At 43.6% G+C, this 26,545-nt stretch overlaps 1 protein-coding gene across 3 annotated transcripts in view; it reads right to left on the reverse strand.

Moving 5' to 3' along the window:
- Positions 1 to 26,545, reverse strand: part of TUB (TUB bipartite transcription factor) — a 125,611-nt gene that overhangs the window by 58,942 nt on the left and 40,124 nt on the right. Inside the window, exon 1 of one of the 3 annotated variants that reach the window (XM_033153258.1) lies at positions 7,547 to 7,900. The exons of the other annotated variants lie outside the window; for them this stretch is intronic. Within the exon in view, the coding sequence (XP_033009149.1) occupies positions 7,547 to 7,584 (38 nt within the window). The 5' untranslated portion in view covers positions 7,585 to 7,900. Of the gene's footprint in view, positions 1 to 7,546; positions 7,901 to 26,545 lie in introns of those variants that run through there. 3 annotated transcript variants of the gene reach the window in all.

Raw genomic sequence — 26,545 nt, forward strand, 5'->3', positions numbered from 1 at the left:
ATTCAATAAGATCCAACATTTCTTGTGATAACATTCTGTAAAGTTACAAATATACTGATGTGTCAAAAAACATGGAAACTCTAAGTTACAGCAACTGATCTTTGCTTCTGAACCATGTAGCAATAAACATGTTCCACACTGTCACATATTGTGCTTGCTTACAAGTGAGCACAATACACCCACATGCACCCACACTTCACCTTGGACTTTCAGCTCCAATCCTCTTCCTCTGCAGGTTGGGGAAACACTCTGCTTTACTTGCAGGCTTTAATCTGGGTAAGAGGGTATATGTTTGCAGTAATATGGAGTGGGGGGGGGTCACAAGATGGAAATATGGAGAATGCCAAGGGGACAGGAGACATGGGACAGCCAGGCATTGGGGAAAGTGTCTGTCTCCAATTTCACTTCCCATACTAAGTCACCCTTTTAATGAATAAAATTACTGTATAGCATTTCCAAATGCTCATGTACATCATATGCAATATCTGTTGTTGTTGTTGTTGTTGCATTATTTGTCATCAACTATAACCCATCCTTTGCCCTAAGACCCCAGAATTGGTAAAAACATTAAAACACAGTATTAGAAACAGTTTTAAACAACCTAGAGTGCAGTGGTCAAGTCATCTCTGCCCAAAAGGGACCGTAGCTAGTGAACCAGCAATAGCTTTAAAAAAGGCATTCCTAGCCCCTGAAGCCACCCGAGCCTCCAGTGACAGTGTTGAATCTAGCAGTACTCCCTAAACTGAGAACCTGCTGCTTCCAGGGGACTGCAACCCCATTCAGAGCAGTTCGCCTTCCCACCTCCCAGATGTGAGAACTTGGGACAATTAATACCTGTCTTTTCAGGATTCAGCTTCATTTTTTTGGCCCACATCCAGCCCATCTTACACCTCTGCTGCCCATTCTGATTCACATGGAACAGAGAGATCGAGCTGGGTGTCACCTGCAGATTTGCACACTTCACTCCAAATTTCCTGTTGACAGCTGCCAAAAGCTTCATATACATGTTGTATCTAGCTGATATCATTAAACAAGCCTATAAGGCAATACAGTAATATATTATTATCTCCCATTACCCCATATTCCAGATAGGGTAAGGAAATGCTGGAGCTTAGAGGGAGTGCCTTGTCTAAAGTCACAAAAATGAGTGGATGGCAGAGGCGAGATCTGAACCAGAGACTTTGAATTCAGTCTAAAAGTTGCATAGCGGTATGTATATTGTTAATCTCAGTATGCATATTTTTAATCTCATTTTCATAATTATGACCATGATTCTGATTCCAACACTAATAGGGATTTGGGTGGATTTGACCCCCCCCCCCCCATAAGGTCAGAATGGATGGAGGCTAGACAGAGATACATTTTGAGCAATATTTTACTCGACAAAAGTGCAGCCATAACACACACACACACAGACACACACGTGTGTTCTGTGTTACTTCAGGTGTAGTTGTATCATTGCCACAACAAACCAATGGGTCACAAACTGCTGTACGTTTCTTTCTGAGCTATGTTGGTCCTTTTTTATCAAATATGTCCTGCTTAAGCACGTAAAGCTATTCTAAAGCATTGAAGATAGGATCCATGTATTTTCCTCCCCTACGTCATAATATGGTTTGGGTATTGCATATGTAGGTTACTTTACACACCGCCATCTGCTGTTATGAAGTGTGCTAAATGTTGCTAATCAGATTATATAGGCCTTGCTGAAAATTTAGAGAGGCAATCATGTTATTTTCCCCTTATTGTGCGCACACAGAGGATGACACTTTACGTTTCTGCTCTTAGCTGCCACCAGCAACGACTTTTACATGAGCCTAATTTTCAACAGTGCAAACCATTTCCCATATGTGAAAAAATAATCAAATGCACCAGATCTACTGAGACATGATGATACCACAGAGGGAATTATCTCTTCAGTGCTCTTGTAGCAGGAGTTCTGCACAGTCAGCACTGCAACCGTGCTGCTTCATTCAAGGCATGTTTGATGCGCTGTCAAAACAAAGCTAACATGCAAACTCCAGAGAATGCCAACCTCTACAATGAGCTTCTGCTAGTGTCTTAAGCTTCCAAAGACCTCAGATTATGAGTATCAATATACATCACACAAGCAGTAAAAAGCAATCAACAGACACTTTGAAGAGCTGTTAAACGAAGTAATTCCTGCTGTGCAAGCAGGAATGTTAACGTATTAAGGCTCGGCTGCAGAGCACTTATTTTGGGGACTGAATTGTCTTAGAGAAACCACCCATTCACCACAGCCCATATATATTGAGAGAGTGTTATTCAGGTGGGTTACCTGCCCACCTACAACACTAATGGATCAATGCAGGCTTTTAACAGAGGAAGTATTTCAGAAGACAGAGCTTCCAGGGACACATCCTGAATTTTACTACTTAAAGGTAAAGGGACCCCTGACCGTTAGGTCCATTCACGCTCGCTTTACTGGCCAAGGGAGCCGTTTGTCCACAGACAGCTTCCGGGTCATGTGGCCAGCATGACTAAGCTGCTTTCTGGCAAACCAGAGCAGCACATGGAAACACCGTTTACCTTCCCGCCGGAGCGGTACCTATTTATCTACTTGCACTTTGACGTGCTTTCGAACTGCTGGGTTGGCAGGAGCTGGGACCGAACAACGGGACCTCACCCCGTTTCACATATGTTGGTTTAGAGTTAAAGAACCTCCTTTAGGCACACCTGCGAAGCTTGGGAATGGAAACTGATTTTCTTTGAGCAGCAGACCCCAATGGCGAATCTTGGACCCCTTTTGAAATTACCCAGTTTCAAATGCCACTTCAGGTAAGGCACAGAGAGGGAAGAGGATGCTCTTCATGAACCTCAGCTACCCTACTCCATCCCTGACTGTGCATTTCTTTTCATCACAGCCATCTAAAGGCATCAAATGTTTTTAAATAAATATATATATATATACATATAACAGGATTTATATAGCACTTAATCATCAAAACCTATAAACAGTTTGCATCCGCTATAATTCAGCCTTTAATCCACTAGAATGGAAAAAGGAAGTCATCGTTTCATCGGTGAAGGGAGTTCGGGACTGAGAGTATAATAACACAAAATAAGCGCTCAGACGAACCCATTGCGTTAGTTTTAAGTCGTCACTGAAGGCTACTATGCTGTAAGGTATGTGCATTTTAAAAGGGAAAGACAGTGACAGAGATCAAAGAGAGGCAAATAATAAGAACACTCATTTAAGGCTCCATTTCTTTGATGTGCACAGCACAGAGAAGACAAAAGGATTACCGTACTTTTCTCGGGGAAATGAAGATGAAGCACCGTCTCCCTTGCACAATATTACAAAGCCCCCTGCAAAACCTTGGCATCAGTTGATAGGTTGCCTGAGTGATGGCATAGTTGTTATTCCCACCACAACTGCTTATCTTTCGGCAAATCTTTAGAAGGACAGAGAGAAAGCGATTGGAGTTCTTTGTTCTCAGCCTGATCAGCACACAGGCAAAAATGCTTTCCAAGAGTCACATTCTTAGACATTCTGTAACAACTTTTCAACTACCAGTTAACAGGAATGTTTGTTTACATCCTGCCTTTCCCCCAGGGAGCTCAAGGTGGCATACAGAGAGAGTTTCCTATCCAAGCACGGACTAGACCCAAACCTCATTCACTTCAGCAAGGCTGTTCCATCCTGCGCCTTCAGCCCATGCCCTGGGTCTTGTGTTAGATCAACATGCATTTCCTTTTTTACAAAAAGCAACAACAAATAGCATGTTGCAATCTTTGCTTTCGCCACCCCCTGCTTATTTTTACTACATGCTGTGAACCAATTTGTCTGTCATGCTTTTAAAGTTCATCCTCTCCCTGTGGGAGAGAAACACTAAAATGGCTGTAAGGTTTCCCATAAAATTGTGCAGTACTTGAGGGGAAAATACTTTCTCTAAATTGCTGTGCAAACAGAAACATTTAATTGAAATGCAATATACAAAGTGTGTTCTGAAAAGTTATGATTCAGCCCTCAATTAAGCATGCACATCATTAATGTGTTTTTTTTAATTAAAAAAATTAAATGAAACACGCAACACCTAGTATAGCAAAGAAAAATTGAGAAATGCACACAAATTATCCTCAGGACAATTTTAATTTTCAGTGTGTTTTCCTGCCATCGGTGCAAAAAAATGTGTTTTCATATTGCAAACCTATTCATACAAAGCTTACTACTTTGAAGTAAGCTTCAATGAGTTCAGTAGGACTAACTTTCAAGTTTGTGTGTACTGGAATGCAGGCATTGTTACTTTGTAATCTGCTCTTCAACTCTGATGAATTCTCATAGCAAAAAAACAATTTTAATAACAAATAAACGGCAACGCCATTTTACAAAACCCAAGGGGGAAACTACATAATAAATTAGCAGCATTATCTGAACAGCAGGGAGCGTAGTCTAAACCACATTCTCACATTTGGAAAGGAAAAGCTGTTTAGGAAGGAAAGCTGTGCCATGCAGCCCTATAGATATGATTGCACAAAGGTAAGCAAAATTAAGTTCAGTGGGAGTTACACACAGGTAAGTGGGTAGTGATTTGCAGCCTTACATTAAAAATTTCATAGCTTAAGGGTGGCAGCATTGAACTGACTGTTGATTGTGGAAGACAATAAAGCCTCTGGAGGAGGCAATGCCTGCAGCAAAGATTTATCAGTTGGCAGAGCATGAGACTCAATCTCAGGGTCCTGGGTTCAAGCCATACGTTAGGCGAAATATTCCTGCACTGCAGGTGCTTAGAGCAGATAATGCTGGTTGTCCCTTCCAACTCTACAATTCCATGATTCTATGATTATCAGGCCTCAGTGTGAGCCTGAGAGGAGAATCCTTGACCCAGGCTGTATGGAACTATTTAAGACCCAGAAGTTAGACATTAGCCTTAAAATAAACTGGGAACCAGTGGAACTTCTGCAGCATTGGTGAAACAATGCTCCTGTCAGCTATTACCAGTCACCAACCTGACCACTGTACTCTGGACCAAATGAAGTTTCTATACTGCCTTCATGGGAAGCCCCACAAATAGTGCATTACAGTAGTCCAGTTGAAAACTTATCAGAACATGCAGAACAGTACATAAGAACTATGGCCACATGACACATCTGGCAAGTATGTGTTTTTAAAACGAACACTAACGGCCCAAGGAGTTATCTAATTTCAAATTTTCTTTCATTACAAAAAAGAGAGACAAAATACCATTTTATTTATAAGACACAAAGCATGGGTAGGCAAACAAAGGCATGGGGGCGGATCCAGCCCAATCGCCTTCTAAATCCAGCCCGCAGACGGTCTGGGAATCCGCGTGTTTTTACATGAGTAGAATGTGTCCTTTTATTTAAAATGCATTTCTGGGTTATTTGTGGGGCATAGGAATTTGTTCATTATTATTTTTTCAAAATATAGTCCAGCCCCCCACAAGGTCTGAGGGACAGTGCATTGGCCCCCTACTGCAAAAGTTTGCTGACCCCTGCCACAAAGTCATTAAAAATATTGCAGAGGTTTACAAATGCTGTATGTCCCTCCTATAATCAAAGTGTTCAGACAAACCTAGAAATCCCACTTCACAGGAAATCAAATGCAATGGTGCAATGAAGCAAATATAAACTTAACATTCTAAACAAAGCTACCAACAGAATCCTGTGTCCATCAAAATTGTACTCTCAACTTTTATCAACTTCAAACTACTATTGGATTCTCGGCACAAACAAAGACCTACAAGCCCTTGCCACTCTGCTCCTTGTCTATAGCTTCCCTGCAGCCCCGTTACTTTCCCTGTTTCATTAGCAGGCAAGAGGAACAGGGGATCTAGCCCAGAGTGACAGGCAATGCCCCCCACAGTTTGACGCACAAACTTCCCCAGAAAGAGGCTTTGGTAGCTTATGGCAACCAAGGAGCCAATGACAGGCAACAGCAGCTGGTGCTGCCATGGCGATCCCTGCTCCTCTCCATGGCAGCAAGAGCGGCAGCAGGAGGATATGGGAGAGCAGCTAACACTGACTGCCAAGCTGCTGCACGGTCCACTCTGTGTGTATTCTGTAAGGGGAGATGGATAGACAAGAGTAGGGCAAGAGGAAGGAGAGGAGAAATATTTGAGGTGCCTTATGCAAGAAACTACTGCACTATCCCCTCCCCCAATCAATTTATGCACCAAAGTTGCAAAAACAGACTTTAAAAACAAACTCCGGCTTCCTATCTCTCAGCAAAATTTCCCCAATTCCTTCTCCAACATCACCTTTTTATTTAATAGGTTCATGATCTGTGCTTCTCTTCATCCAGTAAGGGCTGCTTCACACAAGACAAAATGCCCTGCTTGGACAGGTAAGATCCTTGTTCTTTGCCTATACTTGGAAGCTAGTTCCACTCTGCAGTGAACAGAGATCACTTCCATATAATAGGTAATGTCATGTAACCCATGTGCAATTTGTGGAGAGCCATGAACTGCAGTGGCTTATTGCCAGTGATACACATGGCATGAAAGGCACCTGTGCATTTATCACCTGTGAAAGTATATACAGGTTTCATGCAATTGCACATGGAAGTGATTTAAGAGTAGGAATGAGCCTCTAGTGAAATCTCATCAAGAAGGCACTCTTAACAGAGCAGAAGTGAACTCCAGGTACAAAACAGGAGCTGGCACCTGCATTTCACTGCAAATGATGAAGAAGTATTTTGCATCAATGTCAAGGATGCCTTTCTAGCTGTAAGTGTTCCACGTGTACCAAAACAAAGAAGATTTCATACTGAAGAGTTATGAAAAACAAAAAGCATTTTTCACAGCTGTTGGGAATATTGCAACAGTTTAAATATGTCCTTAAAACACCCATATAAATTTGAAGACCAGAACAAAACATAAAGAGTGGGTGCAGATTTCAATGGATAAGTCTGAGATATCATTCTACCCCAGTACATAAGTTACTCCTGTTAATAACTTGAGATAAACCAGGGAAACAGAAGAATAGAGGAAGGAATGCCCTTGCCCACTCTAGAATTTGAGTTATTTATCATAAACCTGAAACACTACCAAAAAGAAAAATCAGTGTTGCTATTATACAAAGACAGCAATCCAGCTGACCTCGTGTTTTGGTCTTAAAAAGAAGTTTTATTAGCACACCCCCTAATCCAAGAAGGGGGTGAACAATTGCCTTCGACATAGTTTTGCCTATCTGGATCTCATGTTTTCAAAGAAAGAGATTTCACAAGCACAGCGCTCATGCCTGCAAAATACCAAGATTGTAAAACAGAATGGCTGTGCGCGTCTTTCATTCATTCAAGAAGCCTGTTATGCTACAATGAAGCGCTTCCTTCATAGCAACCTCCCTAAACAACTCGATCTTTCATTCTCCCCTCCCCAAAATGATCGTGGGCTAACCTGCCGCGTGAAAACACCCTTCACTTTCCTTTCCCTCTTTTTTCTTTTTTTAAAGGGCAACAACTTTGCTGCAGCCGGGGCTGCTCCCCAGCTGGACCTCCTTCCCCTCACCTGCCCACTTTGGTGAAGGGGGCGCCCGCAGCAGAGCCCCCGCCCTGGCGCCCTACCTGTAAGGGATCCAGTCCGCCTGGTGCTTCGAAGTCATCGCTCGCCGAAGGAGCTAGCAGCCGAGACAGGGGCAGCAGTCCCCAGGGCCGGGACGGGAGGCGAGCGGGCGGGCGCGGATCCCCTGGTCACAGCCCCCCACCGGCCAGGGCAGCATCCTTTACCCGGCCTAAGGAGCGGCGGCGGCGGCGGCGGCGGCGAGGTCAAGTACATGGGGAGGAATTATCCAAGCGGGGCTCCGAAGAGCGGAGGCAGCATTTTCCGCGCGAGGGTCGCGCGCAGCGGCGACGGCGGCGGCTGAGGGAGCGGGAGGCGCCCCTCGTCACAGTCCCTTCCACCAGCGGCAGCGCCGCCGCGAGGACCTGGGCTGGCCGGCGAGTCGCTCACGGGAGGCACGCGACGCAGACGCCGCCGAGAGGGAGGCGAGGAGGAGCAGGAGAAGCCGCGGCGGCGGCGACTCTGGCGACCCCCGAGCCCGCGTCCCGGCCGTTGTTGCCTTCCTTCAGCCAATCAGGGTCAGCCCGCGCGTTTGTACACAGAGCCGAGAAGAGACGCCCGCCTTGCCCCAGCAGCGCCGAGGCGCGGCCACTGCGCTACACTGCACTGCATTACACGACCCTGGACGCGGCAGCCGGGCCGGCCGCCTCAAAAGCGCCTCCCTCCCTCCTTCGCCCTCCCGCCGGCCAATCGTCAGCGCCCTCCGGCCTGCTGGAGTTCCCCGCCTCCTCGGCCGTCTGCGTGGCCCTGAAGGGGTCCTGCGCGCCGGGCGCGCCTTGTCGCGAGTGGGGTTCCGAGGCCAATCTAGGCGCGCGCATCTTAGAAGCGGGAGAGGGGGTGGAAAGAGCGGGCCGGAGAAGAGGAGGAAGGAGCCGGCGGTGGGCGTGGGTGGGGGCTTGGAAATGGCGCGCGCGAGGCGGAGGCCAGGGGAGAGAGCGAGAGAGAAAGGATGGAGAAAGAAGTTGTGGCGTTTACGGGATTCGCAATCCTCTCCTGAGCAGAAGGAGCCCGCTCCAAAATAAACAAACAAACACGCCACAACCAATAACCAAGGACGGCATAGGAAGCTGACTTCTACCGAGTCAGGTCATCTGACCATCTAGCTCAGGATTGTCCTCACTGGCAGGCAGTGGATTTCCAGGGTTTCAAACGCAGGAATAGCATTACCCTCCAACATTTCTCCGATGAAAATAGGACATCCCATTCCTTAATGATAATTCTACTATTTATACCCCACACCTCTTAGTGAGCTGCCCCAGCCACTCTGGGCAGACTCCAACATTTATAAAAACACAATACAACATTAAACATTAAAAAAACCACTTCCCTATACAGGATTGCCTTCAGACAGCTCGGAGGTCGGATAACTCCACACCCTCCAACATTTCTCCAATGAAAATAGGGACATCTCAAGGAAAAGTGGGACATTCCGGGATCAAATCAGAAACTGGGGCGGCTTCTCTAAATCAGGGACGTCCCTGCAAAATAGGGACAGTTGAAGGGTCTGGAATGGTCTCTCCTATCTCTACCTGGAGATGCTGCGGGTTGAACCAGAGCCGAAAAGAGATGCCCGCCTTGCATGCTGTACCGCTGAGGTGTGACCCTTTCCTTCATGAACATTCATCCAGATTTGTTCAGAGGACAGACAGCCATCTGTCAGGAATGCTTTGGTGGTGTTTCCTGCTTGGCAGGGGGTTGGACTGGATGGCCCTTGTGGTCTCTTCCAACTCGATGATTCTATGATTCTAAGAGCAGGCATAGGCTGCTTCATGACTATCCATTCTGATTTGTTTGTGGGGAGATTAGATGGTGATGTGTCAAAAGGAATGTTCTCTCATCATGCTTTCCGGTGCATTTCCCCTCTCTCCCTTATCGCAAAAAGTCAGATCTTTGGGGATTGTTGTGCAACACCAATCAACTATGGCTGCCTTCACGTGACAGTTTATTCTGCTTCTCCTGTTAATCTCTGCATTAGTTTTGAGCTTTCATAACATGTCAAAGCTGCTTTCAGAAATCTAGTGGACGTTTATTGCTCATTTCCATGTTAATTGCTTCGAGGGGAAAACATTTGCAACCCCATTAAGAACGCATTCAGACTTAGAAAATATTGTGTTAATTTCCCTTTTTATAATGCTAGTGCCTCTGTTGCATTCTGGAACTGGCTTTTAGACCATTATACTGGTATTTCACAATAAATTTTATCCACACCAATGGACATAGGAGCCAACTCCAGGGTGCTGTCTGGGTGGACTACTGATATTATCCAGCATGGGTGTTCTTACAGTTAATGTCAGAAAAAAACAGGCATGGCTGCATGTTTAGCAGCTACAACCTGGACATTGCTGTGTGAACAGCATTCTGTTTATGTAGTGGGACTTCTCTCTCCACACACCCCCAAAATTTGCACCAGAAGGCTCCTCATCCTCTGGAGCATATTTTGAGGATATTTTTATTTTTACTATCCAAGGATCACAGGGCTGTTTATAATATAAAAAACACAGAAATACGTAACACAGTAGGAGGAGAAGGGTAAGTTCTGTTGTGCAAATGGAGTGGCAGTGCATCCAAATGCAGCCATATAACAGAAAGGGTAAGGAGAGAGGATGGTAATGAGGATTAAATCACTTCAACAGTTACCATACCAGAAATGCCTGTAAGAGGTACTACCAGTCTTCTTTATCTCTCCGACTATCTACTAGCACTTTGTTCTGTGAACACTTTTGATTCTTGTCCCTCTCGTACAACAAACTCTGCTGCCAGAAAAAGCCACTCATCCTGGCTGCATGCTACTGTTCCTTTTGTACATAAAACACTCTGTTATTAAAATAATGCAAACACTTGCACCAATTCAAATAGCTCAAAAGTTCAGAGAGAGAGAGAGAGAGAGATTTTTTCATGTTTGCAAACAAATTCTTCAAGCAATCCGTTAAATTTTAAGGCACTTTCACATCCCACTGATCCTATGGGCTCCTGATTTTAAATACATAACTCAAATAATTCTCATAAAAGGGCAAGGTTAAGACAGACAATGCAACACAGAATTTTATTTCTGTCTGCCACAGCCTAGCATTCAGAAGGAAATAGTTGCAGGGCTTCATCATCTTGGTCTTAAGAGCAGGGGTCCCCAAACTAAGGCCCAGGGGTAGTCGGATGTAGCCCAATCACCTTCTAAATGCTGCCTCCAGACGGTCCGGGAATCAGCGTGTTTTTACAGAAGTAGAACCTGTCCTTTTATTTAAAAATGCACCTCTGGATTATTTGTGGGGCCTGCCTGGTGTTTTTACATGAGTAGAATGTGTGCTTTTATTTAAAATGCATCTCTGGGTTATTTATGAGGCATAGGAATTTGTTCATATTTTTTTCAAAATATAGTCCAGCCCCCCATAAGGTCTTAGGGACAGTGGACCGGCCCCCTGCTGAAAAAGTTTGCTGATGCCTGGCTTACAGTGTCATTGTAGACACAATGAAATGTATCTGCTCTTGCATCATTTCCTTTCAGATCCATCACATACTAATCTGGTGATAGTCTATGTGGATTTCCCATACCTCTCCCCAGAAAGTTGGGTTGTATTTAATTCTTCCTGACCTGCACCACAACAACAATGTCTTTGTGCAGCAATGTACAGTACTCACTTGAGATAACAGAACCACAGACTTGTTCATTTGTCATTGATTTGATTCTCCCATTGCTTGGAGTAACTATCAACATCAACGATTGACAAATTCAGGAAGTATGTGTAATTCATTCCCTACAGGATTGCTGGTAACTATGCAGACAGTTCTTTACATTTTTGTGTCGTTTTCTCAACTGCAATCCACTTCTCCTGGCAGTACAGCACATTAGAGCACCAAACTCTTGTTCCAAATACAGTGGTATCTCGGGTTATGTACTTAATAATAATAATAATAATATTTATTATTTGTACCCCGCCCATCTGGCTGGATTTCCCCAGCCACTTAATCGGTTCTGGGGTGCTGTTCATAACCCAAAAAGTACGTAACCCGAATGGCGATATCACGCTTTGCGCATGCGCGAACTGCGCATAATGCGCAGAATGCTTCTGCACATGCGCGGAACGCACATGTGGCGAAAAACATTTGCGGGTTACCAGAGTACATAACCCGAAAAAACGTAACCCAAAGGGGACGTAACCCAAGGTACGACTGTAGAAGAAAATCATTCACACCTGGACAGAATAACCTCATCAAAAACAGAGCAAAGACAAAGGATGTAGCAAATGAATGGCTAAAACGTAAGGATCCACATCCCTACTCGTATATTTCTGGCCTGCCACAATTTTTTGCCTACAACAGGGCTTCAATGTTGCTGTACCAGTTCTCTATCTTGAATTATGCCAGGCTCTTGCAATTGTGGGCTTTTAGAATATGCTGAAAACCCTTTTCTCCTCCCCCCCCCCCCGGATTTTCTAGCTTAGCATTCTTGTTAATTTTCCCACAACAAACAATTTGAATATGCGGGGGGGGGGGTTTTCATTGTTTCTTTTTCCTCCTTCCTTTTTTTAGACACCACTTATCTAAATAAATAGCTAAACAAATAACATTTATTTAGCAGCAACGGACAACTTTGGGATTAAATCAAAAGGGCATGTGCATGTACCACCGCTGGTGTACACCCAGTAATATAATCTTGTTTTTTTTTAAGGTTTCATCTTAAAAACGAAGAACCACCAAGCCTAGTAACCTTTAAAGATACAAAAAGTAAGAGCAGCAGGTAAAGTGTAGTGTGTTTCCTAAAGCAGTGGTTCCCAATTGGTGGTCTGCGGATCCCAGCAGCTCTGTGGCAGCATTCACATAACATAAACTACCACTGAAATATCAAAATTTTCAAAAGTAGAGGGTCCAAGGCTTGGCTTTTGAAAAACGGGGGGTCAGCAGTGCTTAACTGTCAATAAATGTCTAGTATCAACCTGCTTAAGGCTTTCTGGAATTTTGCATTCATCTAGGGAGATATCAGTCATTCTGCTTACCAGTTCCAGAGCACCTCATGCTACCTTGAGCAGCCAAGACAGGCAAGGGTTAAGCGCACAGGTAGTTGGCCTTATTTTCAATCACTCTATTGAAAAATGGGTCAAAAGCAATGTTATAGCTAAGGGTCCAATTCCCAACCCTTCTTGAAAACCATTTTTTTATCAAGGGCTGTTTCAATTAGGATGCTAATTGGTTGCCTAAGCCTTCTAGCGTTTCCTACATTAAAAGTGAACTGTCCAGATTTCATGATTGATACAATGAATAGCCCCCCCCCCCCCCCGCCGTGTGCCAAACCCCTGCACTTGTTAAAAACAAAATCCATCTAGCAATTGAGCATAACTGACAAGAAAGCATCAGATGGTAGTCTCTTCGGTCAGAATAATTTTTAAAGGATTTAATATAAGAGAATGACATATATTTCCTTTTAATTAAAAATTAAATAGCCTAGTCCGGTAACGCAGCAATCTCCCTGGCAGACAATAAATATCTGTTAATACTCCAAAATCAAAAGTGTTGTTTAAGCAGAGTGTTTTTTTGTTTCTCATTCATATTCCCTCTTACTGCTGCCTTTTGCTTTCTTTGTTATTTTTCAGCTAGCATGAATGTCATTGTGCACAAACTAATCTGCCAAGGCTTCCGAGAGCCTCTGATCATGGTGGCTTTGAGCATTTTCCATACAACTTACCTGTCCTCTGCTAATTGGGGCTTTATGAGCAACCTAATTAAAATTCCCATCTCATGCGCACTAATTATTTCCCCTATTTCCATTTCAGTCCCACATTTAAGCAGAGTGAGATCATGAAGCAAATCCAAAACACTCCAAAGTGTGTATGACACAGACACTGAGCCCTGGATCTGTTAAGCTACAGTATGTTGAATTCATACCAAAACGTAAGGTGTGTCTTCTATTTAATCGCATTTTAGGCACAAGAATTGGGCATTTGTCAGCCTGCTTCTCATAGCGCAGGCATAGGCAAACTCCGGCCCTCCAGATGTTTGGGACTACAATTCCCATCATCCCTAGCTAACAGGACCAGTGGTCAGGGATGATGGGAATTGTAGTCCCAAACATCTGGAGGGCCAGAGTTTGCCTATGCCTGTCATAGCGTGTTTTGCTTGCACAGTAGCATAGGTTCTTATCACTAATTATACGAATGGGGGGGTGGCTCGTTAGTATAGTGTTCATCGACTGTTGTTTTATATTAGATAGAAATGGTCTGTGCAGGCAGGTATTAAAGCTATTGAATATTGTACTTGAATAATTTACTGGAAGGATGGTCGGTGGTGTACCTATCCTATCTTTGGAACTGCCAGCCCTTCAGTCTCCGCTGCTGCAAGTTAAATGAGACAATTACAGGTGCGAGGGTTTGGGTTTTTTTTTTTGGAGGAAGCTGCCTTTCTTATCTTCACTCCTCCCCCACCCTGTATGTAGTCTCCATAACCACAAACAATGAGGTCTATGGATGCACTTTTCTTAACAAAATGGAACAAATCTTTAGGTAGAATCCAGTTGGTGCTTTTGCACTCCTAGAATAACTTTTGATCCAGCAAATGCTGCCTCTAGAAAAAAAGGGGGGAGGAAGGGCTCCCCCCCTTTTTGCTAATTCTTCCTCCCCTCTGCATTTCCCAAGGACCCCCTCCTTAAATCAGCTCTAGGGTGTTGGGGAACCCTCCAGAATAAGGTGGGAAGGACCACAGGGGAAGAAGAAGCAAAAAATATATCCTCCCCCTCCTCTTCCATTAACAGGCACCTGCTGAATCAAAAGTACCGGTATAAGGGCACAAACTGGATTCCACCCAATACTGATAGACTGTATTTTAAATGGTTCTTTCTGAGTAAGGCTACATCTCAAAGGATGAAGTTTCACCTATAGCTATTGGTCCCCAAACTTGCAGCACTTACCTTACTGCTCAGTGCAGCTGGAACTTTATACCTGCCGTAAGAGCATGTGTGTGAATTGGCTTTTCTCTGAACCATGGTGACTGAGGATTGTGATGGTGGGGAGAGAGAGCATCTTGGTGGATGTGTGAACGACAATCCCAGCACCTGCCCATCACAAGCAGGGTGATGCCCCCCTGAAATAGCTATGGTAATTCCAGTATTCAGTACCAAATCGGATGCAAAACTGCATCTATAAACTCTCAAGGGAAATGTTTCCCAAAGTGCAGTCATCTCCAACCTACATTAATTAATTAAGAATTCTTTTGCTGTTTGGAGGAAATAACAAGCCTGGCTCCTTTCAGCTGGGTGAGAGCACTTTGCTAATAAACTATGAATAATTAGGATGTGTAGGTTTCCTTTTGCATTTATTTCGCACTTGCAGGTTCAACCTCTTTGAACTTCCCAAAGCACAAGATCATCACAAAAAAAGGAAAACACCATATTGGCTGGGCTCTCAAGTGTGGCATAGCAGTTAATTATATCATGTCAGGATGTCTCAGGAGCTTCTCCACTCATGTCTTTGTCACAAAAAGTCACTCAGGTACCAGACTAGACCATCTCTGAAAAGATCCCTTTGATATCAAGGATGCTAAGGACAAGGTTAAACAATAGCTTGGGTTCCCAACATATTCAGTCCTTGGTGGAAGGACTGTGCTACTCTGGATCAGCTCGGGGGGGGGGGTGTTCTAGTGGGCTGATCCATGTCACTTTGCTCCAAGACACATTTTCCCCATTTCAGAGCATGAGTACCAGCCTATTTTTTTCTTCCACAAAATTTTAACTAGCCCCCCTCCTTGCCTCTATCCTTCTTTGTTCCCTTGCCTGTAAGCTATGTTTATTGTTATGGGGATGACTAAGGGGTGTAAACCACTGAGCCTCTTCGGCTTGATGATCGGAAGGTCGGTGGTTCAAATCCCCGTGACAGGGTGAGTTCCCATTGCTCGGTCCCTGCTCCTGCCAACCTAGCAGTTCGAAAGCATGTCAAAGTGCAAGTAGATAAATAGGTACCGCTCCGTTTCCGTGCACTGCTCTGGTTTTGCCAGAAGCGGCTTAGTCATGCAGGCCACATGACCCAGAAAAACTGTCTGCGGACAAATGTTGGCTCCCTCGGCTAGTAAAGCGAGATGAGCGCCACAACCCCAGAGTCATTCATGACTGGACTTAACTGTCAGGGTCCTTTACCTTAAGAACCTTCTTGGGGGACTACTAAGACAGGGGAAGAATTTTCTGCTTTCCAACTGCACTAAAAAAAAGTTTGGGAGAACACTAGAAAAGAGGGATCTACAGGAAAGAGGAGTTATTTTGTCCCCATGAAGGTCCCAGTAAATGACTTGGGTCCCTTGGATAAGCAGGCACTGTCTCCTGGTCTTTACGGGGACACCAGGTGCTGTGTGGTAGTTACAATTAGTCTCATCACAGTACTATGAACTCAGTATCCATGGCCCTCTTCTAAGTTACAGGCCAATCCTCATTTCCTCCTCCCACAGGGCAGGTAAATACTAGCATTTCATTTCATTTCTTTCTATTACCTTAACTCTCTCAGCAGCACATTATTATTAATATTATTAGCTGATTTCTGATTAGAACATTTTATAGGGTTCTTCCTATGTGGTTTTATGTACTATTGCTCTAAACCAAATTGGTTTTTTTAAATGAATAGTGATATATACATATGTCATTAATACCAGTTACAATCCAGCCGAAACATCCATGAGAATATTAAAATCTATTAGATTTTTAAATGCTCGATTAGATTATGCACTTGGCTACATTGCAGCAGTAACCTCTTCATGCCCCACCCCTTGCTAGCTCTGACTTCAGGCAAAAGATAGACTTTAGTCAATAAATAGTGAAAGCTTACATTTCTTTACTCTGCTTTTTTTTAATTAAAAATTTATTTAAAAAATTTAATTTAAAGCACAAATCATTACATGGTTAAATTTTTCATACTCCCCCATCTCCCACTGAGACCAAAATATCCAAACCCCCCTCTCACAGGAGCACATATAATATCATTTCACATTTAACCCATCATTTTGCATAAATCATTGCTTGATCCTGACCCTTTTCCTGGGCCAGGTATTTCAACTCCTTCCAATTTCATCTTTAAATTGACTTCCTTAAATCCCCCCTCCCCTGTTGACCTCAAAGTAAAAACATATTTCCCAGTTTTCCAATCATCTTCTAATCTAATTTACCCACTTTTCTTTCCTCCTTATCATTTTTAAATTTGTAATACATCAAACTTAATTGCTTATATTTTCTTCTCTACCTCGGCCTCAATATACTTCTGAACTTTTCTAAGAAAACAACAACAACATTTCTTTACTCTGGAGCAAGCTCAGCTGAGTTCAATGAGGTTTACTCTCTAGTATGTGTACAATCTGGTTACAATCCTAAAGAGGTGTTCTAAGCTCCACTGAGTTCAATGGGACCTACTTCTGGGAGAATGCACAGGATAGGGCTGCTATTGAACCAAATCCTTCGTATACCTTCAAATCCTTAAAAGAGTTATATTAAGAAGTTAGCTCTTTAACTTTCCTGTTTATATTTTTTTTATGAGCAGTTGTATTAATGGAATCACACTGTACACTGCTTGAAATGTTTGTGTAGTACACAATGTAATGTAATGAGGTTTCCTTTCAGCTTAAATCTACAGTATCTTGGCCTTATAAAATAATGTGTGAATGATGATCCTTTCACTACACTTGCTTTTCGATGAATGAAAACAATGCAGCCCATTTCATGGCTAAATCCACTATTTAGCAGATTTGGCTCATTACATTTGAAATATTGCACGTTGAAGTACTAACAACAACCTGTTTACATGAAAAGGGGTATTGTACACTTTCAGCAGCCTTTTAGATTTACTTAACTGAAACAAAGTAATCAAATCCAGTGGAAAAGCTTAGCAACATTTATCTTGCTGAGATTTTCCTTCTTTTACATTTCCTGCAGAAGCTAGTTTAATGAAATCATGGACAGATATCTAAATAAATATGTAAGTGGCTTGGGGTCTATCACATAAAGAAGGCAGCTCTCCACATCTTGTTGCTATTTATACATTTGCAATTGCTTCAAATTTATGTCCCACCTTCCTTCTTTTTTTAAAAAAAAGAAAACTCCATGTACCTAACAAAAAAGAAATGAAAGATACAATGATCATGGTGGTGAATGAGGAGGATTGGGCTGTTTCTTTGCCTGGGGACTGTGATGTGTGGGCTAGTTAGAGTTGCCCCTTTCTTCCATGGCCAGAGTTCAGAGCTCTGGCTTCAGGTGCTGACCAGATCTAGCTAGGCCTGCTTACTTTCAGCAAGGTAGAGGCTTCATGTGCCTTCAGACTATATTCTGAGACCATGCCCTGGTAACTTCCTAACTGGATTAGTATAATGTGTTCTGTGTGGGGCTGCCTCTGAAGATGGTCTGGGAGCTTCAGCTGGTGTGGAAGACAGCTGCCAGGATTTTGACTGCCAGCTCATTTAGATCATGCATTGCCTGTCTTTAAAAATCCTGTCCACTTCCGAGGATGATTCAGTCTGCTAGGATTTACTTTTGAAGCCCTACATGGCTGGGGACCTAAGCACCCGGGAGTTCCCTCTCCCATATCATCCTATCCATACTTTCAGATCATCAGCTGAGGCTCTTCTCTCGGTTCTCTTGAGTGAAAACCAGTTAGAGGACCCTTTTGGCTGTGGCATCTGGCAAATGGAATGTCCTTCCTAGGGAGACACACTGCTCTCTTTTAGACTCCAGGGTAGGGGGAAGCTATTACAAGGGTACCATTGTGGCATTTTCCGTATGTTGTTGGGACTACAACTCCCATCAGCCCTAAAGAGCATGACCAATGGACAGGGATGATGGGAGTTGTTGTCCAACCACTTCTGCAAGGCATCTGGAAGGCACCACATTCGTACCACAATGCTAATGGCTCTGTTTTATCAGTGCTTTTATTACGTGCTTTGATTGTTTTAAAAATAACTGGGTTGGATCCGGACTCATGCTTCTTCATTGTGGAAGGGGGCATGGAGGTGATTTTCCTCCATGCCCCCTTCTTCCCTCTGCAGACCCCAGCACCACCTGCCATGCTGTTCCAGGGAGCACCCCAACTTTATCCAGCAGCTTCGGCGGGAGGCTCATTGGGCTGCAGGAAGAAAGAGGAATAAAGATAAATTGACTCCCACCACGCACACATGGCTCTTTCCTACAGTGCTGAATGCAAGTATGACTCCAGTGCTATTTTTCTAGAAAAAGAGGTGCTGGAACTCACCATAAACACCACCCTCATTCTCTTAAAATGGCAATGGCACCCACCTGAGAGGCACCAGAACTGAATCCAGCGAGTTCCAGCTGGAAAAAAAGGCCAGTCTAAATACAATTTTGATGAAAGGTGATATAGAAATGTTTCAAACAAATGAACCAGTGGGGAACAGTTTTAGTAATATTGAACCTATAATGAGTGTAGTTGGGACTTCCCGTGGTTGTGGTGGTCCATGGGAGCCCTTGGATTGGGAAATAAAGATTTTTGGTACACCACAGTGACAATAAAACAACTTTCAGCTTAGCTTCCTAGAAGTCTCTAACTTAGATTAACTTCAAGATCCTGGCACAAGTCCAGTGTTTTAGCAGGTGGTAAATTGTACAGAAAATTCTTCAAATAGACCCCAAGGAGCTGTTGGTATATAGCTCATGCAATTCTCAAACACTCCTAGCAGAGAGTAACCATCTAGTTCATCACTCCAGCTGCCCATCAGAGACTCTGAAGGAAATCAAAAGGGAGCCCTTTCAATGGAGACAACGGAGGAAAATTTCAGATTTGAGGAAGGCAAATAAATGATGTTTGAACTTGGCAGTTCACTTCTCAGTCAAATTGCAGTTAATTTGCTTTAGCAATCCTGAATTCCTTCCCATACTTGGAAAAGACATCACAGGAAATGTTTAGCATTTCCATCCAGTGGTTTGTGATGGGGTAAATTGGGCTAACTCAGCAATCAGCACTGACTCACAATACACAGCAGCACTTATTGAGTTATCCTAAAGTACAGTGATACTTTTCTCAGGCTCTTTCAGGCACTTTGGGCATTATATGCAAAATGGCTATCATAAATCATCAAAGCGAGATTAATGGTGCTTAATCCCTGCTAAGTGCATAGGATTGCAACCTCAGCCACTATAATCAGGCACTAGGCACCAGCAGTTTGAGCAGGTTTTTCCAATAAGGGAAAAAAATACATGTTCTAATGTCATTTAAAGATCCCAGGACATCATTTCCAAAATTGGCCTGATCCTCAGCAAAGAAGAGGGAAGATGTTGTTTTTAAATCCCTTTGTCAAATTATTTAAGCACCAGTCAATACTTATTTCCTTTTTTAAAAAAGTGGGGTGGAGGTGGTGTAATCACCTGTAGATGTTCACAAAGACATATTCTCATTTTAAAATGCCATTGTGTTTAGAAAAGAAAGAGTTCATTTTCCCCCCTTCCAAAGACAGGATATAATATAATGAAGGGGAGAGAAGCAAAACAAATCAATCCATCAAAAGCTCCAGCGTGTCATTTGAAACCACACACACACACACACACACACACACACACAAACACACCACTGTCAATAGTATTATACAAGGAGCAGTAAGATCTGGATTTACGTTCCATGCACAGCTTTCAACTACATATATGGCTGTTGCTCGCCCTCTCCATCACATAAATTTGTGAATAATATGTCACAGAGTTTTGAGGTGACAAAGAGAAAACATATGGAGCATAGAGAGCTGCTTGTGTCCAGTCTAGCCCAATACTGTCAGCACTGATTGGCAATAGCTCTCTGGGTTTTCAGGGGGGGAGTGTTTTCCAGCCCTACCTGGAGATACCAAGGCTTGGCCCAAGGGCCTTCTCCTTGCTGAGCAATGTGAGTTTCAACAGAGCACATTCCCAAAGGGGATATGTCCCATCTGCCTTCTTAAGAGAGCGAGCTAACATTCAAATGCAATTGAATGGTTACACTTTTCAGATCACAGTAAGTGACACTATGCCATCACTGGCACTGTCATGATACTGTTGCACACAACACACTGACAGGAGGCAATCTACTGTGCCCTCAGTAAGAACCTCCTTGTTATACAGGTAAGAGAGCCCTTCTTAAAGTATTCGTAATAACACTGAACATGAGAACGGGGAGTGTCCAACTGGATCAGACCAGTGACCCATCTTGTCCAGCACCCTGTTCTCACAGTGGCCCAACAGATGCAGGAGCTGGGCACAACCCCACACTGCCCACCTGTGATTCCAAACAACTGGTATTCAGAGGGATACTGTGTCTGGCAGTGGAGGTAGCACATAGTCATCATGGCTTGCATCCACTGATAGCTAATGAAGCTGGCGCACTGATGCAAAAACTTCAATTTATGGAACAGAATTTCTCTTCCCTCTCCCTGTGCAACTCCCATACTCCCTGAAAATCTGTGCTCAGAAACCCAGAACTGATTGGCAAGGTGCATGGGGGTTCCATTGCACAAGCAGAGGATCTTGCATGGACAGGACAACTTAGTTGGATACAGCCCATTGCCCTCTGGCCATTCACAGAGTGATGTAATTGGATGTGCATTAAATGATTATCTTTCTAGACCACGTGTGCCATCAGTCGTCCCTTTTACATATTCAGAGAGTGACACACACACACACACACAAAAGGAAAATGCTGTCGAAACAGGAGGTTCCTTGGAAGTTTTCCTGCACATGCTAAAGAAGAACCCCTTGTCACTTTGAACCAGGGAACTTTTCAAATAACTTGGCTTGCGGTGGCTGCAATTTAAGAAAATGTGGTTTCCCACAAGGGGCAAACAAACCAGAAAAGAAGGCAATAAAGTTTAAGGACTATTAAGCCATCGCCCTTTAGTGCAGTGGTTCTCAAAGGGTGTAGTGTACCACACTGGTGGGGCCAGAGAGGAAGGCAAGTGGGGCAGGAAGATTCAAGGACAATCAATACTGTATGATATTTTGGGGATGATTCATGTTCTTATGTAGCTGCATTGTTTTATGCTTTCTGGATGTCCCATGATCATATTATAAAGTTGTTGTGTTCTGTGTTATAAATCAAGCATTGCTATTTGTTTCTTTTCGTTTTCCAATGTATTTTCCCTCAGTAATTCAGTGTGATGCAAGCAATTTTTTTATTCTAAAAGTGTGGCCCAGAGAAAAAACTTTGAGAACCACTGCTTTAGTGGGATCTAGAGACTACCTTTTCAATTGCTGGGGGAAAGAAGGTGGCAATCTAACTTCTTCCTGTTTATAGCGCCTTATATCCATATTAATGCCAGTGAACATTGACAGAAGGAAAGCACCCATATGCTGAAGAGACCAATCTCTCTGCCCACCCACTGGAAGCATTTGCATTCACAGTAGGCATCTTAGTAGAGAGTATCACATTCTTGGGCACAATGCACATTTGCTCACATCTGTCTTTCAGACATATCCTGGTTTTTAAACAAAATAGATTAGACTGCATCTGCTTTCATGTTGCATTGTAGATGCAGTTTATCAGCTTCCTCTCTCCAGTGCCTGGCTGCTATCACTGGCAGACTTTTCCGTTGTCGGAACTGCTGTGTTCTCTGAAATGCAGTAATTGTTTGAACACAGCATTAAAAGCTGAAGCTGAATAAGAAACTGCTTGCATACTCCACTTCTTGCGGCGTGGAGAGATGCCTTTTTATGTCTCAACATGTCTGCAATCTCCCTCTCACAAGAGCCATAAAGAACAATGAAACCCACCCTGTCCTCTGACGAAACCACAAAAGGAAATTGTTGTTTTGTTTCTGACATTTTTACAATAAGAAGAGGTGGAAAGAACAAAGCCCAAAGCAAAAATATTGCAGTGGTTTCATTTTTTAAAGGCATTAGCTACATTCATATTGAAAGTGAGAGAAAGAGAGAGAGAGAACTGAGGAGAGGAGATGATGGGAACCAGTTCTGAATAAATGGTTAGGGTTTTGGATTGTATTATGTACTACCCATGAAAGTTGTGTTTTCTGCTTCAGTGGTGATGGACTCTCCTTCATTGAAGGTTTTCAAACAGAGGTTGGATGGCCATCTGTCAGGGATTCTCTAGCAGTGATACCTGCATTAGAGGGGCTTGCACTAGATCAGGCATGTCCAAAGTCCATTGTGGGGGCCTAATCCAGTCCCTTATTTATTGGGGTCAAATCGTAAAAAAGCTCAACAACTTCAATCCTAAATAAAAGCTCAACTTTGGTCAGCCCTCACGCATCTTCACTTCATCAAATCTGGCCCTCTTTGAAAAAAGTTTGGGCACCCCCTGCACTAGATGATCCTTGGGCTCCTTTCCAACACTACTGTGCTATGATTCAAGAAAACAAAACATTGAAGGCTTGCTCTAAAATACCAAATGATCCTTCAGTTCAATAGACATTGTATATCTATCAGGGAGTGTTAAGTAAATCAATATGCCCCATCTTCTTTCCTCTTTTTAAATTATGTATGTAGCTCCATTTTTAATTTTTAATTTTGGCAATGCATAATGTAATGGCAGCCTAAACTGTGCTAAAAGAGCAGGAAGAGTTGGCAATATCCATCACCAACACATGAACAGTCCATCATGCACATCAATTCTCTGTGCACAGTTGAGGATGGAAGGTCACTTCTCTTCACCAGGTATGTAAGGTAACGTGTGACATGAGAACTTCATGAGTACATTTGTAGGTGCCAAAGTCTAATTACAAGCATAAAAATAGCCTGTCTAGTCCTGCACCCCAGTCTCACATTGACCAACCAGATGCCTATGGGAAGCCTGCAAGCAGGACCCGAGTACAAACACCACCACTCTCTCCATTCTTGATTTATAAGGACATAGTCTTTGTTATGCCTTAATTCTGCCCCTCAAAATCTTTGAAGAGTTCTACAATCCAAGCTCACTTTATTATGCACAAAATGCTCGGCTCTCAGAGAAAGGACCCCTCTTTTAGACACATTCCACTTGGGCTGATATCTTGGTATTCTTATCTGCTTCCCCAGACTTGCTAAGAGGACGTTTACTGGTTGCTGAGTCATCGTGCCCCACACTTACCAGTTCTCATGGGAGTGAAGTCTAAGCATTGTGCACAAAGCCCTTGAAAGTAAGAACCCCCATGGTGTTGTGAGGTGCAGTGAGTCATTCCATTTCAAAACAGATGTTTCTTCTTTGTCCTTTGCATTGGTGCGTATTTACCAAAAAAAAAAAAAACCACACATCACTCATGCAAGTTCTCTGCCCGATTTGTGGCAATGCCACACACATACTGCAACAAAGCCTGTTGTGCCCCCACCCTATTCCACCCCCGTTTGGAGTCAAAAACAATGTGTGCATCAATTGCACAAAATGGTCCCCTGCCTATAACAGATCATCTTAATGGACTTCAGGATTTAAGACAGTGGCAGAGTTTAGCCATAAAGATATGGCAATTAAAAAAAACAACCACACCTATTTATGGATTGTTTGCTATTCAAGGAGTGCTATTAGGAAGCAAAATCAGATGTGTGATCTGAGCCCAGATTATGTTTTGTTTTTGGAATGGTAATGCAGACTGAGCGCTAGCACTATGACAAGGTGACAACAAGTTACTTGCAAGCACACCGATTGCATTAACAATGTTAGATCATAGGCTTGATAGATTCTGAAATTGTGTTTTAGCATCTGCAGGCGGTAGGGTGGGAGTGATATAAAAATCTTGTGATGTGGCTCAAAATGCAAATTGTTTGTCTGTGGTTGCAGATGAGATCAATGAATATAAAGATTAAGCCAAAGGCTCATCGAGTCCAGCTTCCTGTTCTCACAGTGGCCAAACGAATATGTGCTGAATAATTGCATACCGTACTGAATTGTATGGTCCCAGTGCACATATGGGGATCCGCGAGACACCATCTCCTCAACTTTGGTGAGATAAACTTTACTTGGAATCCTCAAGGAGAGCATGTATGTGTTTTGGGCATCTCTCAGGCTGCTTTGGGGTTGGATCTGCATGTTCACTAGATAGTATCAAGTACTTATTTCTTCTCTCTCTGTGTCTCATGCCTTCCCTTTGGTACATAAAATACACAAGTATATGCAAACTTAGAGTCAATTTTAATGTTACAGCTTGTAAAGGTGGTGTTTCCCCTTCGCAGTAACACTCCAGCACAATCAGGGTGGTATTTACTGTCTTTATTACATATATACAAGAACAGCTACAGTTCAGAATTATGCGTCCGAACCCCTTTGAGTCAGATTTAGGGAGTGGCTTCCTACGATTCCCACGCCAACAAAGTAGGCGTGGGAATCGCTCAAGATATCTTTGATCCTTACCTTTCATTTTCCTCCTTGTCTGTGCTGATTTGAAAGCCCCCTCCCTTCCTGAGTCTGAGCTTCCTCCCCCCCCCTGCAAGCCTCTGGGTGGTTGCAGGGCTCTCTAGCAACCCTGAGCCCCTGCTCTCCCTGGCTACTCTCCGCCCTCTCTTCCACTTCCTCTGACTCTAGGTGGTTGCAGGGCTCCCCAGCATCTCTGAGCCCCCATTCTCCCTGACTGCTCTCCGCCCCCTGTTCTGCCCCTTCTGTCCATTGCTCCTCAGAATTCTCCCTGACACAGCTGCCGTGGGACTCTCCAGACAGTCTTTGCATGATGGGTCTTACTGAACTTCTGGAAGTCTTCTAGAAGAGTGACTTGGATTTAGCTTCTAGCACCGGGAAAAATATCAATTGCTGGAAAAAATATCAACAACCTCAGATATGCTGATGATACAACTTTGATGGCAGAAAGTGGGGAGGAATTAAAGAAGCTTTTAATGAGGGTGAAAGAGGAGAGCACAAAATACGGTCTGAAGCTCAACATCAAAAAAAACTAAGATCATGGCCACTGGTCCCATCACCTCCTGGCAAGTAGAAGGGGAAGAAATGGAGGCAGTGAGAGATTTCACTTTCTTGGGTTCCATGATCACTGCAGATGGTGACAGCAGTCACGAAATTAGAAGACACCTGCTTCTTGGGAGAAAAGCAATGACAAACCTAGACAGCATTTTAAAAAGCAAAGACATCACCTTGCCGACAAAGGTCCGTATAGTTAAAGCTATGGTTTTCCCAGTAGTAATGTACGGAAGTGAGAGCTGGACCATAAAGAAGGCTGATCGCCGAAGAATTGATGCTTTTGAATTATGGTGCTGGAGGAGACTCTTGAGAGCCCCATGGACTGCAAGAAGATCAAACCTATCCATTCTTAAAGAAATCAGCCCTGAGTGCTCACTAGAAGGACAGGTCCTGAAGTTGAGGCTCCAGTATTTTGGCCACCTCATGAGAAGAGAAGACTCCCTAGAAAAGACCATGGTATTGGGAAAGATGGAGGGCACAAGGAGAAGGGGACGACAGAGGATAAGATGGTTGGACAGTGTTCTCGAAGCTACTAACATGAGTTTGGCCAAACTGCGAGAGGCAGTGAAGGATAGGCGTGCCTGGCGTGCTCTGGTCCATGGGGTCACGAAGAGTCGGACACGACTGAACAACAATAACAACAACCATTGTGCAAGGCTTGCTGTCTGCACGAGTAATACTCAGCATTGTAGAAGCAATGGCTAAGAACTGGAAAGATCCGAGTGGGGTGTGCCTGGCTTCTGATACAGTTAAATCAGGGGTGCAGAACATGCAGCCACCCATATGTTGCTAGATTACAACTCCCATAATCCCTTACCACTGGGGGTGGGTGGGAGCTGCATTGGAAGGCCTACTAGTTTCCCATCTGTGCCCCTGGGCAGATTCTTAGCAAGGGCATGAGGGGACACCTATTATCCCTCTTAGAGTCTCTTGGAGGAACAGATGCAGGTGGAGATGTTAAATTTATGGGCATAGCAGAGCCCACTCTGGCAGCAAACTGATCACCATGTGGATTGCCCATCAGAGGGGGAATCTCTAGATCAGCACCCGCTGGAGATGTGTGGAGGCTTTCCATCAGGGTAATCTATGTACAATGAGCAGTTCCTAAGTGATGATGCACATGATAGCCTCCAAAAAAATGGAGCCACATGTTTGTGTGGCAACTTCAACCATATCAGTGACACCAACCTG

This window comes from Lacerta agilis, chromosome 1 (assembly GCF_009819535.1).
Source record: "Lacerta agilis isolate rLacAgi1 chromosome 1, rLacAgi1.pri, whole genome shotgun sequence".
Taxonomy (NCBI): domain Eukaryota; kingdom Metazoa; phylum Chordata; class Lepidosauria; order Squamata; family Lacertidae; genus Lacerta; species Lacerta agilis.